The following is a 16,971-nucleotide window of genomic DNA, read 5'->3' on the forward strand; positions in this document are numbered from 1 at the left end:
GCTAGTAAATGATACATGATATATAGTACTACTCAGAGCCCTTATTCTGAGGCTTACTTCCTTATCGGTGTCTTTATTCTGTCGAATTCCAAGATGACACTTCCACTTAAGCATTGGGGGGCTTGTTGGAACAGACCTTAATTCAGTGCACCTGACTGATCCTGCAAAGATTACAGAATATGAGTAATATATTTATGAATAAGAATTGCTGTTTACCCAGAGATTCAGTGCATGGAACAGTTCATTTACAGGAACAGGTGAAGATTTACGGAGAGTGTGAGAAAACATGGCTGGATTGTTTTCAGTTCCAGGGAATTTATGATCATTGTGAGTCAGCATTTCATTAAAGGAGAAACTGTTTCTCATTCATTATTCACAACTCACTGAATTATGAAGAACATGCTAAAGCCCACTGATGTCTGAGTTCACTGGAAAAGTTGACAATGGACATAATAACATGAAAGTAGCAATGAATGACGAGGCATTTATGATGGACCTGTAACTCGAGTGCAAAGCATCTTTGGGAATCATTAGGATTGCACACTGAGATGCTCTCTATGAGCAGCTTGCATTACCTCTGCAAGGTCATGCTTGTTTTAGGTTTGTTTTTGTTTAATGCATAATATTTCAAATCCTCATGAAGTTGGCAGCTTCCAATATTTGAGTGTTATGGTGGATTAGTGCCAATATCTCTACCGGATCTATCAAACAAAATCAGCTAAAAATGGCTTTGATCACAGTTTCCTATTACAGTCCTAGCTCAACCAAGGACATGACTATGACTGCATTTGGTTGTGGCCGCCATTGTACTCCAGTTTGCTGTGTAAAGGCCTTTACATTTTATTTACCAGAAAAGACTTTAGGTTATTTATTGACTGGGAAAGTACACATACGGCATGTCAACATCAAATCTATTGATCTAAACTATTTGCATAAAAAAAATGTGTTAATTGGACTTAAAATGTTATTTTTTTCCTATTAACTATTTTCATTTAAATGAAATATTTTAATTTCAACTAACTCTACGTATTATGCAGCTTTTTTTAAGCTTAAAGCTACTTTTTCAGAGTGCAGTACATTCAGCCAGCTACCTATGTACTTCTGTATTTTTAATTATTGTGTCTTCGTATTTTGTCTGCTATAAGTATATTCAAACAATTAAAGTCATTCACAAAAGCTACAGTTTTGTGTTTTGGCTGTGAAAGTTTAATACAAATACTACATATCAAAATGGTATAAAACTGCATTATTTCAATTTTAAATTGTACACATATACCACATTTCACCCTAAAGACAATTGCATAGTGCAGAAAATTAGCACCTTGGCGCCGCGGAGGCGGCAGCCTGTTGCAGCAGCTCCTGCTCACTTCTGAGCTTTTTCCTAATACTGAGAATTTCCCCACTGCGGGACTAATAAATTTCTTGACACCAACAACACAGTACTAGAGTGAAGCTTCTCTGTTTGAAGAATCAGTGCCGGTGTTTTGTGAGTTCTCTCTCTCGCTGGCCAGTCTTCTGCAGTGGAGGAAGATGCTGAGAGGATGGATGAAAGCCAGCAAAGTCAAGATGGTCAAGCTAATGTTCACCTGGAACGACAGTGAAATACAATGTGTGGATTTAAGTCTGGAAAGCATGGAATTATAATATTTCTCTAGGCTTGGCAGACAGCCACACTGAAACACCATGAAGCAATGGCTTCCCTAGCTTACCTTAAAATTGCCCATTACCTGTGTTTGATTATAGCATAGTACTGTGCAAATGTCTTAATGTTTATACATCCCTTTGTGTGTACAAAAACTACATAACATAAGGATACATAAACAAGAACACATGCAGCAGTCAGAATGAGCTGTTGCTCAACAACGTTATCAGTATGGTAGTCACATGAGCACAGGTTTGGTTGCTGACATCTCTGTGAACTTCAGCCCATATAAGAATTTGTTCAGTTCCCAAATTCAGATTCACAAAAGCTTTCCTAAGAAAAAATGTATGAAAGATCTTAAGATAAACACTTTATATAAATACTTTTTCAGGAGATCCCGCAAAAAATTACTTAAATATTTTCTTTTCTCTTAAGTCTTAATTATTTTCTTAAGATCTTTTTCAGACACTCATTGTTGATTTCTTATTTAGGCTAATTGCAATGTAGACCTTTATGCTGTATTTCACAGCTAATCACAAACATGAAAAAACATGTTTATTTTTCTAATATCTGTGTTTTCTAAACAAATGTAGATGAACAAATGTGGCAAACTAAGCATTCAAAGATTTTTAGTATGCAAAAGCAGTAAATTTCTCCTGAAGTGGACACTAACAGTACTTTAAGAACAGTCTCCCCTATTAATCCACTTAACTTACTGATGTCTGATGTCACTTGCATAATATTTCAAATCCTCCTGAAATTGGCAGCTCTCAATATTTGTGTGTTATGACCGATTATCTCTGCTGGATCTATCAGACTAAATCAGCTGAAAATGGCTGATTGATCACAGTTTCCATGTAGAGTCCTAGTGCAACCAAGACATGACTTTGACTGCATTTGGTTGTGTCCACCATTGTTAAACGTCACTGTAAAAGTGAATGGCTTTGATAATTTATTTACTAATTAACTAACACACACACATGAAATTACTATGTACTGTTTAATTATATTTATACTAACGTTAGAAAGTATTTTTACACATGTATTAATACACATGTATTGTTAAGAGAAGCAGCTCCTCCAACTGCTTCTAGTTCAGTACTATATGTCTTAAATTGCATGGTTACATTGGTTAAACCAGCTTACACAAAGTTACTCCAAGAGGATTTGCAACAAATACAAATTTTTCAATGTAGTTCTTGAAGCCATATTTTCCTCTACCCAAGATCTCAACACACTAAAGCAAAGCAAAAATATGAAACTGTCTAGTGGGCCCAAAGGACTGGGTTGAGAAACTCTGCAATGCAATAACAAACAATGTTAACTGTTCCAGAGGCCTGCAGGCCATGCTGTTCTTGGTTTGAATTTTAGATGTCTACCACACACTGCTGTCACATCTTTCCCTGTATTATTAGTGGAACGCTTGCCTTGTCCTCCCCCTACTGTTCAGGGATTACTATTTCCTATAATACTGAACTTCCTCAGTCCTCACATAATTCCCTACAGTATATATGTATCCATAACAGCATTATGTTTGACACCTGGTGCCTGAGGGTGCCTGAGAGTGCCTGAGGGTGCCAGCAGGGTAGTGTACACCATTTAACAGAGTGAAAGTAGATAAAAAGATAATCACACCTAGAGGGGACAGGCAGCACTGTAGTATATACTCCAAATGATTATTAGTTTTATTAGTAGTATTAGTATTATCAGTGTAAAACGCTTTTTATCTAAAATGTCTTAAAATGGACTGATCTGGAAGATGAATAAAAGCTGTCATATAAAACTATAGGCAATTATATACAAGTATACACAATATAATTATACATAAAACATTGCATTAGAATAAAAAAACTGAGAAAATGTGACTTACATAGAAGGGATCCCCTCCGAGAGCTTTTACCAGAGCCAAGCACGGATACTGCAGCAGTGACACCACTGCAGAGAGGGACATCACCAAACCATACAGCTTTCCAAAGTGTTGGGCAGGAAACCTGTTATGGTTGAAATTTCAGTCACAGTTCATGTGGCCTTTACTTAATGCAAAAAGTTCTTGATTAATTACTTTTATATAGTCAATCACTCACGCAATGCTAATGAAAGCAGCATTCCCTCCATACAGAAAAGAGCGGTTGAGGACCTGCAGGATGAACGTGATGTACTGCAGAGGGAGGAGAGGGACGGTTGCACAGACAGAGAAAAGAAGACACTGGAGAGAGGTCACAAAGAGGGATAGGACAGAGGCACGCAGGTCCACTTCCTTCTCTGTCTCTCCTGTGTGTGTGTATGGGTGGAGAAATGAATAGTGTATTTACTGAAGCTTGAATGACATGAGTCATGGGAGCCTCTGAAGACAGAGAAAATGTTTTGTAGAAATACACAGTGCGTCTATATGTTTGTGGACAGACCTTCTAATGAAGTTGCGCCTAGTGCTGAACCAGATGCACATACACAACTTGTCTAATCCCCTTCCCTGGACAGCAGAGTCAGTTACTCCAACAGAAGCAGGATAATCTCTGTTTTATTACCTTTAATTTATTTTGAATAAATTGATTTTTATTCATGGAAATTCATGACGTGACCAGACAGGGCCTTAATGAGTTGACTTGATTATGGTCCATAAGTTATTGCTACAACTAAAATAACAGAACTGATTATTCTAATAACATAAATTATTATGATTACATATAAAGTGTTTTCAAACTTTTAAACAATACTTTACATTTTCAACTGCCTACTGACCTGGCTTCAGTGCCTTGCCCTTGTGTCTGTCCATTAGAAGCCCATTCCACGGAGCACAGAAAATACCAGTCAGCTGGGTGAAGGCAAACGCATTGGTGTACTTGCTAACTGTTGAGAAGAAAGGTTTAAGAAAGAATGTGTCTACAGTATGATAATTCTACTACCAATACAGCTCTTGGAATAAACTGAGAGATCAGACATTTTGATCATTACAATTATCAGATTTGACCACTAAATAAAGAAAAGCCTTATCACAGATTTGATCACAAAGCATCTATTGTCATTTCTTAGACTGAGAATATCCTGTACAGTTTAGTTCAGTGTGGTAAAGCACCATATTTTCATGGTTTACCTGTGTCTGGATCTTGGTTAGCAAGCCGGTTCAGCATGGGATTCAGTGTTCCGATGAAAAGATAATGACGCAGCTGCATGACTGAAAGCCATATCAGATGCCACAGAAAGAACCAGGAGAAAACACAGCTCTTAAAGCTGCTGTCTGGAGAGAGAGAGAAAGAGAGAGAGAGAGAGAGAGAGAGAGAGAGAGAGAGAGAGAGAGAGAGAGAGAGAGAGAGAATATAGAGAGGAGTAGGTGATTTCAGGTACAAAAGCTTTTACTTAATAAAAAATATTCATCAACTTACATATTTTTTATGTAATATTATTACATAAAAAATATTCATCAACAATCTTTTCAGACTGATTAGCAAATTAGACTTAAACCATGTCACCTGAATCACATTTCCATACATTATAAATTCTCTGTTTTTTTCTGAGTTTCCCTTGCCTCTCTCAGAGTCTTTATGCTTTTTTATATTTTAAGTTTTGTTGATCTCTTGTCCTGTTACTGGATTCTTGTAAAGCTGATTTGATTTAATTTGAAGACTCCATATACTTGTTATGTTGAGATTTGAAAAATTTTGCATGTTAATTTTATTTTAAATGAATTTCCAATGTTATACAGCTTTCTCTTAGGGATGCACAGATCCATGAACTTTATGTATCGACCAATACCCGATACCATTCCGATACCATTGTTAAATTAATTAAACATATACCTGACCATCTGGGAGAGACATTACTTTACTTACTTCAAACAAACTATAACAAGTGAACACAGATATAACTGAACCCAATTTCTGTTTATTGATCACTACAATTAATAACTGTGTTGGACCTCGGCACAGTGCTGTCTGGGCTCAGGACTTTTTTTTTAAAATGAGAAGTCTGTGAGACTAAAGAGGAGCTAGCAGCTCCTCCCTTCTCGGTTCTCCTTATATGGAAGACAAGCTGAATTACACGCTGATAGTTTTTGATTCTTTACCATGTTAGAATAATCAATATGCCATATTTCAAACAACTGGAATCAGTTTATGCTTTGATCTGCTACAAACGTAATTTTCCATTAATTAAACATTGACCCTTTGAGCTGTAGTGTATAATTACAGCTGTATAAATGTGTATAAATGTATAAAGTGTATAAATACCGCTTTTCTCCATGAAACAGTGAAGCAGTACCTTTCCCTGATGGTTCTTCAAGCTGAGCTGAGTTTTCACTCTTGAGTATTTCGCTGTCTTGGTCTTGTGCTGTCTCAGCTGGGTCTGATTTGTACTTCAACTCTCGCTTTGCCTCAAACTCTTCCACATTGTAGCTGTTTGATTTACTGCAGCTCACCCTGCACCAGGAGAGAACATTCAAAGTTCATTATAAGGGATTATAACCTCTAACTGAGGCGATTCAATTGCGGTAGTAGTCTTTTCACCCATATTTGTAGTTCTCTGGAACTGGGTAAGGGATGTGTGATTTGGGCATGAGGAAGAGAGTCCGCAGAAGGTGGATGACATCACAGGCGGAGAGGAAGAGGAAAGAGGAGCGAAGACAGATTCCTTTCTCACGTAGGACCTTCATGAAGGGAAATCATGGGTGTTTATGGAGGGCTTTAAAGGTTGTTAAAATCGTCAAATTAGGGTGGAAAATCACTGCAGACAGATGAATGACAAGAAATGACAAGCAGATAATTATGCTCTGGTCACTTTTACTGCAGGTTTATTATTCACTTATTAATTTGAACAATTATTAGTCAGTAATCATTATTCAGCAACATTCAGTATTATTCAGTATAACTGCTGCAAATGATTAGATAACTAAACGCAAAGCAACACTGGTTCTATACAGTACTGACGAAGGGTTATTGAACTCCAAATTTAATGAAAATTGAAAGGTTTTAGTAAACATATATAGCAATCGTAGTAAATGAAAAAAAAAAGTCATTGTCATTATTAAAAAACCACTGAGGAGCCAAAAGCATACCCACATACAGACCCTTGCAGTTTAAGCTGATAAAAATCAGGTGATTTGTAAACAGATTTCTTACTTTGATGATGAGGAAAACTGCAGATGAAGAGTCAAAAGCCCCGTTGTAAAGAGTAATGATAGTAGATCGATGAGTGCCAAACAGGTTCCCCACCTAGTGGTATGGAAGAATATAGCACTTCATTTTTAAGGCGTACAGTGAAGTATAGACCAGTGTACAACATGAACCACAAAAGCTAATAGATAAGAGTTATAGTTATATAGTTAACCAGAATATTAACTAATTTAAAATGCATTTAAGATTTGAACTGATGTAAAATGTTGCTTTTTCATTTTAGTTTTAATTCTGCTTTGCAACATTAATTTATCAATTAATTATTTTTATTATTGGTTTTTACTTATGCTTTGTTTCTATTGATAAGGACAAACCCATAGGGCATGATTTTGGGCATGAACACACAAGGAATCAATAAATTGCTCCAACATATAGCTATGAAATAGCTCTTAATAATGTACTGTGTTCAGTGTTCATATAATCAGAACAAATTCATATTTACACACCTATTAAACCAAATGCTGTGTTGCACACAATACAGAATGCAATGTTACAAAAGCCTGTTAAAAAGTGTGTGCTGTAAATAATATACTGAGGAAATAAGATCTGAATGTCAGAATGCCAGAAGTGATGTTGATCCAAAAACATTTGAGTGTTTGCAGGTAAGACAGAAATAATAAGCTCCCGTGCTACAGTGAACAAAAAAACAGATAAACTGTAAACTTTATAAACTGTGATTTCATCTGAAACATGATTACAGTTTATTGTGTGTTTTTGTTCCTAGCAAAATACAGTTTCACAACTCCTGAAAATACATGTGCCAATGCACACATTGTATAAGACAGTTAATACCTGTATGTTTGTAAGCAGAAACAGAATGCCCCCCACAGCAATGAAAGAAACAGCTGGGAAGAACATGAAGGGCAGAGCTGGAAAAGAGGAAAATGAATCACTTCATCAGCTCACTGGAGAACTTGAGCATAATGGTTATTTATATTCCCAATCATAGTTCTGTGGACCCCACACTATGAACATTTTTGAGCTTTCCCTCATCTAACACACCTGATTGAGTTGACAGACGAATTAAAAAGTTCCTTGTGTGATCGAACTAATGTGTTAGAATAGGGAGAATATGAAAATGTGCAGAGCACAAGATCCCCTGGACTAGGATTGGGAACTGCTTTTATGATTTTAGAAATTTTTGATCATTACCTTTACTGGACAACGCCACAAGCAACGTTCCTATGGTGTACAGGAATCTACATAAACAAATAAATAAGTGAAAAAAATTATATATATATAAATTACACTGTTTCCATAATATTTTATATAATAGCCATATAACAATAATATATGGCCACTTTTGCTGAAATATCCATAGCTTAACCCCTTTACAAAGCCTATGTCCTGCTGGCAGACTTCTATTACCAAAGAATAGCCCCACCAGTTTCTACAGAAGTCCCTGTAGCTACTGAATTATACACTGTAGTGTGTAATAAACCTTTTAACATGATGATCAATAAAACAGTATTCTCCATATGTACCATGGTGATTATTCCATCCTATCAATCACAATCTCTTTTTTCAGAAAATGTTAATGCATGTGCAAAGCATTTGGGCACTGACTAAGTCAGCACTTAGTAACACTTGCATTGGCAGATATCACAGCTTGTAAACACTATTTGTAGCCAAGTCTTTCTATTCTTGATCTAGAAACTTTTGCGGGGGTTTCTTTGTCTTTCTGGCCAGTATATGGGCAGTCCTATCTGAGAGGGTTTCTTGGTCTTACAGATCATATCTTGACTTCCACAGTTCTCTTAAACATGAAGATAGTTGAAGTTTAGGATGTTGTAATTTTCGATCTGAAAACACTGTAGGCATCAGTTAAGCGTCATAAATATTCACATTAAAAAGATATTTAATTTCCTACCTCTCCTTTAACTTAATCTGATTTAAACTTACATTGCTAGAAATCTTGTTGCCATTGTTCCAAAGTGGTCAAAGATGAAGCCGTTGGGGAGAGTGAGAAAGTTGTTCATGAAAGATGCAACAGTGAAGATAAGAGAGAAACGCTCATCTTGAGCACTGCAGTCTAGGAGGGAGAGAAGGAGAGAAAGATGGGGTGAGTGAGTTAGTCAGCTGCCAAGTATTTAGCCCTTTCAGGGACCAAATGTTGAAACCATTATGATGGAAACAGTCAGGGAGGTTGGGACATTTTTAGGGAGATTGTTTTGTAAAAGTTTTATTTGGAAAAAGTATAAAAGTCTGTGGATTAACATTTACTTGTTACATGTAGAGACATAAATACACATCAAGAACACAGCAGAAGATCAGATTTTACATTCTCACCTGTAACTGTTGTGCCATTGGCTTCAGTCACATCGACACACAGATCACTAAAGTATCCATCGTTCTTCAGGACGAACACAAGAGAAGCCCATCCAAACACAACCCCAGCAAAACCCAGGCACTCCAGCAGGCCTGTTACCAGAGTCAGCTTGTATCGGATTCTCATGCCAGATCCACCATCGCACCCCAGCATTTTCGTCTGCTTCTCCAAAAACACTCCACAGTCTCTCCAGCCAAGGTAGAGAGTGTGTAAATACTACCGAAGGCCCTGCTCCTACTCCCACTGAACGCAGTGTTTCATGTGTAGTCTCTCCTTGTGTTTATCACCCACACTCGCTGTGGCTGGTGTTTCACTGTATGCTCCAGTGTGATAGTAGAGAAAGAGATGACTGATCAAGCAGACCAGTGGAGTATGGACGAAGGAGATAACGCGGATCACCCTCTTCCAAACAAACCTCAAAGTCAGTGGCTGGCCTCTCCACAGCTGCTTACTGAAGTACCCCTGGAGAGCTGTACAAGGAAAACGTGAATGAATAAGAGCAGAAGAAAGCGCTTAAGTAGAAGAAGTGATCTTAGGGTCACGTGTACATTTTATATGCAATCAACATGAAGGGTTTGTGTCATAATTTGAGGTTGGTCATCAGCCCTTCTTGTGTAACATAAGGAACTTGCTTTGTCCACAGAAATCATGTTCCTCTTTTCGTTCGTAACAGTTCCTAATTGTGGACCTTTTTTATTTTTCAAGCAGATGCTAGCAAGTATATTTCTATGAAAAGAGACAGATGTACGCTTGTTGTCCACTTGAATGCCTTCATCTCCTCTGAATTAACTGAAAAGTATTTTTAACTGAATTAACTAAACAAAACATAAAACACACACTAAAGTAAACATATCACATATGTTCACCAGTTTGTTCTAGCACTGATAGCAGTTGCTGGTTTTTGTTAATTAGCTTATTTGCTGGTCTCTGCTGGTTTCTGGCAGTGATACAGGGTAGGCTCCAAACATACTGCGACCCTGACCAGGGAGAAGTTGATGAAGAAAAAACGGGTGGATGAATGGATGTTTTGGGTGGATGATTTCTAAAACTGCAAGTTAGATTTCCTTCTATCACATACCTTTTGAAAGACAGTATGTGCTTCATTCAAGTGCTATTGCATCCTTTCTATCTGCTATTGCTACAGCTGCCCATTCTGACCAGTCCTGGGTATTTAGTCTTAACCACAGAGGGTGTAAGCTGGTATAGCTGCACGTTTTAATTCCAATAAAGCAGGAAGATATATGATTAGATGTCGGAAGACTGAGACCACTACGTGCTTGTTTGGAATGAAAAACAGCACTTTGTGGGTAAGACTAGATAGCTCTGCACTAGCATCACAGTGTTGAGGAGCGCTTAGGAGAGCGTTGGCCATTCTTCCTACCTAGAGAGTGTGAGGCCTGTTGTGCTCCTATAGACTCCTGGCCATGGATGGCTGTGGCATTGCTGGGTACTGAACTTGCCATCTTGTGATACTAGGACCAATGCATAGACAGACGCACAGATGAATCTTTACGGACAGCTTCTGTGTGATACTGATTATTTTGAAGCCAGTTGCTTGTTGGTTTTGTGGTCAATTAATTGTCATTTCTTTCATTTATTATCACGCAATAATCCTCAATGATTTGTAATCAATGTAAAAAAGATTATTAATTGAATTATTGAGATTAGTTCTCATTTTCACTGGTTTATAGTGTAGTATATGTGTTGCTGGAATGATGGTATTAGTTATAATGGAGCTTTGCCAGGGTTTATAACCTAGTTGAGAGTGGTCTACTTCCCAAAAACATCCAGCCAAGGAAAGCTCTGTGGTCAAAAACTGACCCGTGATGAAGGGCAACACAAACTGTGCAACAGATGGACAACAGAATCTAACTGTCCACCAACAAGATGGATGACGAACTTTTTAATAAAGAGTTTCTGATGAAGTGGCCAGTGAGTGTGGGCTTCTCCAGTTATCCTGCATGATCTAAACTACCAGTAAGCAAAAGCACAGTCCCTCATCATATTCTCACAGACAGCAAAATTCCAAAATGCTCGAATATGGGACTTTATTCAGGGCTATGGACAGTCAGCCCACACAGCCTGAACACATGCTCTCCCTGGTGAGCCCTAATCCAGATTACCACGTCTGTCTTCTGTAATCTCTTTGCCCAACAGACTTCCTCATCGATGAATAAAACGTAAAAGCCAACACGACATTACCAACGTGCTCCATTTCGTATGATAGGGGATATACACGACAGGGCAGCTCAAAACGTTACTGCAATTAGGAAATCCCACCAATTTAATCATCCCAGCCTAACTCGTCGTTGCAATCTGAGGTACATATAGTCTACTACAGTAATGTGGCATTCAGGCATTCAGGCTCCTGCACCCTCACTCCCTCACATGCTGTCCGTCTGTGAAGTGTGTATAATGGATGTCTCTCGCAGTGATAATGAACGCAGGTCAAACACTCACAGGACGCATCTCTGCTTTACTGCCAGACGATCCAGTCGCTGAAGAGGCTGAATACAAAGCGCGATCCCGCTGCAGGCGTCCACGAGCAGGAGGGCGCGCGCGCGCGTTCACGTCAGACGCTTCTTTTGTGTGTCTGGGGCTGTGTTACATTCGCTCAGATACACGGATTTAGGGGTTGTTTAAGGGACGTTTTGCCACAAACGTACATTATCTGTCCTGGACCTTTTACAGTGAATAAGACTGAAAATGACTCGTATAATCAATAATTACCAAAACCTGTCAAAATGATTGATTTCTGTGAGTTGGTCTATAAAGGAATATGCAAATCTTGAATATAGGCTAACCCCAGCAAAATGTGAGCGACATCTTTCATAGTTATGATAAAACATAAAAAAAAACACAATTTTACACAAATTTAAGCTGTTATCGTTCACATAAATTGGTCAAATAAAATAAAATAAATTCATAAAAACAACAACAACAACAACAACAACATGAAATTATAGATAAATTATCCAAATAAATATATAAATATTTTACAACTGTCCCCAATTTTTTGTCAGGTCTTGTCACATTTCCATTAAACACTACCTAAAAAGTGTGAAGTGTGCATTTAAGGTTTGTGAAATAGTGGATCAATAAAAAAAATTGTGCCAAAGAAATTAATTAGGAAATCATTCCAACACACACCATTAATTTATACCATTAGCATCACTGACAGGTCAGTGAAAAACATAGATTACCTTTATGGACAGTGGCATCGGCCAAGGGGTGATGAAATTACGCAGCAAGTAAACAGTCATTTCCTGCCAGGGTCATGGGCACCTAAGGCTCATTGATGTGATCCTTGGAGGCCCTTCCTCACAACTGCGAGACTGAAAGAGTCTGCTGCTAACGCCTCTGTGCAGATGTTGCAGGGCACCTTCAGAGATCTAGTGGAGTTCAAGCCTCAAATAATCAGATCTGTTGTGGCGGCACAAAGGGGACCTACTTGATATTCAGGACTAATGAACTATGTTATGGCATTTTAGGTGTATAAATATGTATTTTTTTAAGCATTAATACATTCTAAGATGACACTACATTTTTAAGTGTTGCTGTGAGGATCTGATTGCATTCACCTACAAGAGAGTTATTGAGGTCAGGATGTTGAGTAAGCACCTACCTTTTTGGATAATAACTTTGTGTGGAGACATTGTGAAAATACCATTTACTACCAATACTACCAATAATACCAATACTACCATTGTGAAAGTATGTGTCTCGCACCAAACCACTTTGAATTGCTCTATATTAACAATAATAATGAAACAGTCCTAGCAAGGAATTTGTGGGAGAAATGTTGTTCCAAAAATCTAATTCTAATAAATGTTGCTGGTTTAGCACACGAGACTGCTTTGCAAAACGTCACACAAGTAATGACAAGTAAGCTGTGTAGCAGCGGAGCTGTGTTCTCTGGAATGATGGATGGTGCTCCACCCAATACGTTTGGGATGAGGTGGGGAGCTGGGAATGAGGTGGGGGGGGCATCAAACATCCTGACCTCACTGGACAGTAGAGACAGTTACTCCAACAAAAGCAGGGTAAGCTATTTTTAATACCCCTGATTTCAGAAGAAACAGTGCATTTAAAAAAAACAGCATTTTTTTTGGAACATGGTTCTAGTGTGCTAAAGAAACTGCAGCCTTTGAGTCAGTTTGGGTTGGAGCGTAGTCTATAGGAAGGTAGACCTTCAGAAGCAAGATTACCTCTGAACCAGAGTGTCTATTTTCTTAAACTCTTAAAAATAAAAGAGATAGGTCTAATGTAAAGGTTCTTTACCACACGTCCTACTGTAAACTGCAGGCAGCAAGACAGCTCAGTAGATTCCCATTTATGCAGTCTTTGAGATAATAAGATTTTCCTAAGAATGGATCCTGACATCAGCATATCAGTGTTAACTGTTTGGTTAAAGCAGTAAACTGAATATCTATGTTTTACAGAACTGAGCCTCACTTAGCACACGAGACTGCTTTGCAAAAAGGTCACACGTCTCACTTTCAAGCTTTAGCATTGTGTGTTAGACCAAAAGGATCTGAAACAGAGAAGAACAGCATCTCACAACCTTCCCTTCCTATTGTCACAGAGAAAGGTTCTTTGAGTGATGCAGTGGAAGAACCACTGTACTTTTGGTTTCATAAAGAACCATGTGTGAGTGCCAATGACCCCTTACAGGTTTAAAGAACCTTCCCTTGATGTAAAGGTTCTTCACACATGGTTCTTTATTGAGGCAAAAGTGGCTTTTCTACGGCAACCTTTATTGTAAGTGTGTACATATAGATATTGATATAAGTACATGTAATTTTATTAAATTTTCAGATTGAGGTTACAGCTATCTGGACTAGTATTACAGATAAATATAGCATGTATTAATGTGGAGTTATAAATGCAATGAATGAGCAAGTAATGACAAGTAAGCTGTGGAGCAGTGGAACTGTGCTCCCTGGAATGATGGATGGTGCTCCATTCAATACTTTTGGAATTAGTTGGGGATTAGTTGGAGATAAGGTAGGGTGGTGAACATCCAACATCCTGACCCCACTAACACTCTTGCTGAATGCAATCAAATCATCACAGTAATGCCGCTCCAAAATCTAGTAGAAAGCTTTCTTCACTCGACAGTAGAGACAGTTACTGCAAAAAAGCAGGATAAACTCTTTTCATGTCCTTGATTTCAGAAGAAACAGTGAATGAGCAGGTGTCCCAATACTTTTGTCCATATCATTTATGTTGGTTAAATCTGTCCCATGCAGATATTTTTCAGGCAATGGTCTGCTGACAGCGATATGCTTCCGATATCATTGTGCGTCCCTAATCTGTAGGTTTTCATAACATAAAAGGTATTTTTATTGGAATGTGTTTCTAGTGTGCTTGAGGAACTGCAACCTTTGAGTCAAGTCTGTAGGGAGGTAGGCCTTTTAGAAGCACGATTACCTCTGAACCAGAGTCTCTATTTTTTAAACTCATAAAAATAAAAGAGGTTGATCTAATGTAAAGGTTCTTTACCACACATCCTACTGTAAACTGCAGGCAGCAAGACAGCTCAGTAGATTCCCATTTATGCAGTCTTTGAGATAATTAGATTTTCCTAAGAATGGGTCCTGACATCAGCATATCAGTGTTAACTGTTTGGTTTAGGTAAACTGAATATCTATGTTTTACAGAACTAAGCCTGACTTTGATATTGAAAAAAAAGACTGTTGCTAATAATTGTGTTGAAGAAGAACTACGTTTCCTGCTGTGAGTTACACACACACAGGCACAGTCACAGCCAGTCACATGAATTGCACTTGCTCTGAGATCATACAGAGTTATTTCAGTGCCCAGACTTAAACCAACTCACGCAATGCACACACACACAAGCACACACAGGAAGGCAGGGAGTGGCTTTAAAAACTTTATTTTTATTTCACAAACAACATGCAAACTATAACGGTAATATAATGTTCATATATTTGCACAATTGCAAAACACACACTAAGTATGGTTAACAAATAAATAAGATAATTACAAATACATTAATAAATAAACACATGATCAGACCAACTAAATGATTAAAAGACAATCATACATGAAAATGTAACAATTAAAAGATCAAATGTATAACATATTTTATATATTTTATTCTAGTGGGAGAGCTCCTTGTAGAGTATGTGTGAATGCATTTCTATGTAATAAAAATGTCAGTAAAATATCATTTATGACCTTTTCTGAATTTGTATATTGAATGGGCAATCCATATATAACATTGTGATGCCAGAATTTTCTATTTATCTATCTATCTATATGTCTATCTATCTTGTCTGTCCATCTATCTATCTATATATCTATCTATCTATATATCTATCTATCTTGTCTGTCCATCTATCTATCTATCTATCTGTCTGTCTGTCTGTCTATCTGTCTGTCTGTCTATCTGTCTGTCTATCTGTCTATCTATCTATATGTCTATCTATCTATCTGTCTGTCTGTCTATCTGTCTGTCTATCTATCTATATGTCTATCTATCTTGTCTATTGATCTATCTATCTATCTATCTATCTATCTATCTATCTATCTATCTATCTGTGTCTATATGTCTGCCTTGTTTGTCTATCTATCTATCTGTTTGTCTATCTATCTATCTATCTATCTATCTATCTGTCTGTCTGTCTGTCTATCTGTCTGTCTGTCTATCTGTCTATCTATCTATATGTCTATCTATCTATCTGTCTGTCTGTCTATCTGTCTATCTATCTATATGTCTATCTATCTATCTGTCTATCTATCTATCTATCTATCTGTCTGTCTGTCTGTCTATCTGTCTGTCTGTCTATCTGTCTATCTATCTATATGTCTATCTATCTATCTGTCTGTCTGTCTATCTGTCTATCTATCTATATGTCTATCTATCTATCTGTCTATCTATCTTGTCTATTGATCTATCTATCTATCTATCTATCTATCTATCTGTGTCTATATGTCTGCCTTGTCTATCTATCTATCTGTTTGTCTATCTATCTATCTATCTATCTATCTATCTATATGTCTGCCTGTCGTATCTGTCTATCTATCTATCTGTTTGTCTTGTCTGTCTATCTATCTATCAATCTATCTGTCTATCTATCTATCAATCAATCTATCTGTCTATCTGTTTGTCTTGTCTGTCTATCTATCTATCTATCTATCTGTCTATCTATATATCTGTCTGTCTTATCTATCTATCTATCTATCTATCTATCTATCTATCAATCAATCTATCTGTCTATCTGTTTGTCTTGTCTGTCTATCTATCTATCTATCTGTCTATCTATCTATCTGTCTGTCTTATCTATCTATCTATCTATCTATCTGTCTGTCTATCTCTCTATCTGTCTGTCTGTCTGTCTGTCTTATCTATCTATCTATCTATCTGTTTATATCTATTACTGACGTGATATTGGCATATTCACGATTTGCCATCAGACAAAACTGCTGGTTATTCGTGTATGAATGTATTTACTGTGTGAAGATTGGATGTTTAGTTATTCTAACGTCTTCTTTTTACAGAAAACACAAACCGTCCGCGCCACCTGTCTTGAACCGTAAGGCGGCGCTCTCATCATGTTGGTTCAGGTCTGAAGCGCCTCTGCTTTTGATGGGATTTCTGTCCAAAACCACCGGCCACGTGATGAAACCGAACGGGGAGGGAAGGGGGGGTGTGCCACACCGTCCCCGTCCCCGTCCCACCCTACGTCCTTATCAGACTCCAAAAACATAAAAATAACGTTAAAAAGAAAAGTGTGCTCATGTTCAGTACAGCGGGTTCTCTCTCCCGGTAGAACAGACCTAGTACGGTTCTCCAGTGAGCGCCGAAC

The 16,971-nt window shown here is 37.7% G+C and overlaps 1 protein-coding gene across 1 annotated transcript; it reads right to left on the bottom strand.

Annotated features, from left to right (window-relative positions):
* Positions 1-1,033: 1,033 nt before the first annotated feature.
* slc43a3a (solute carrier family 43 member 3a) lies at positions 1,034-11,647 on the bottom strand. The gene is made up of 13 exons (XM_072678436.1): positions 11,597-11,647; positions 9,097-9,606; positions 8,710-8,839; positions 7,960-8,006; positions 7,600-7,676; positions 6,754-6,846; positions 6,142-6,281; positions 5,897-6,054; positions 4,734-4,877; positions 4,382-4,489; positions 3,727-3,913; positions 3,513-3,633; positions 1,034-1,586 (listed from the first exon to the last, which is right to left on the bottom strand). Exons 2-13 carry the CDS (start codon positions 9,287-9,289, stop codon positions 1,443-1,445), a joined length of 1,542 nt encoding a protein of 513 aa, XP_072534537.1. The 5' UTR covers positions 9,290-9,606; positions 11,597-11,647; the 3' UTR covers positions 1,034-1,442.
* Positions 11,648-16,971: the final 5,324 nt, after the last annotated feature.

Source organism: Salminus brasiliensis, chromosome 4, assembly GCF_030463535.1.
Source record: "Salminus brasiliensis chromosome 4, fSalBra1.hap2, whole genome shotgun sequence".
In the NCBI taxonomy this organism is placed as follows: Eukaryota; Metazoa; Chordata; class Actinopteri; order Characiformes; family Bryconidae; genus Salminus; species Salminus brasiliensis.

Excerpts from the sequence above, each read along its gene's own strand:
- slc43a3a (XM_072678436.1), bottom strand. The coding sequence starts at position 9,289 with ATGCTGGGGTGCGATGGTGGATCTGGCATGAGAATCCGATACAAGCTG. Across the intron at positions 6,055-6,141 it reads CCAGAGAACTACAAATATGG|GGTGAGCTGCAGTAAATCAA; the intron begins GTGAAAAGACTA and ends CTCCTGGTGCAG. Across the intron at positions 4,878-5,896 it reads TGAAGAACCATCAGGGAAAG|ACAGCAGCTTTAAGAGCTGT; the intron begins GTACTGCTTCAC and ends CTCTCTCTCCAG.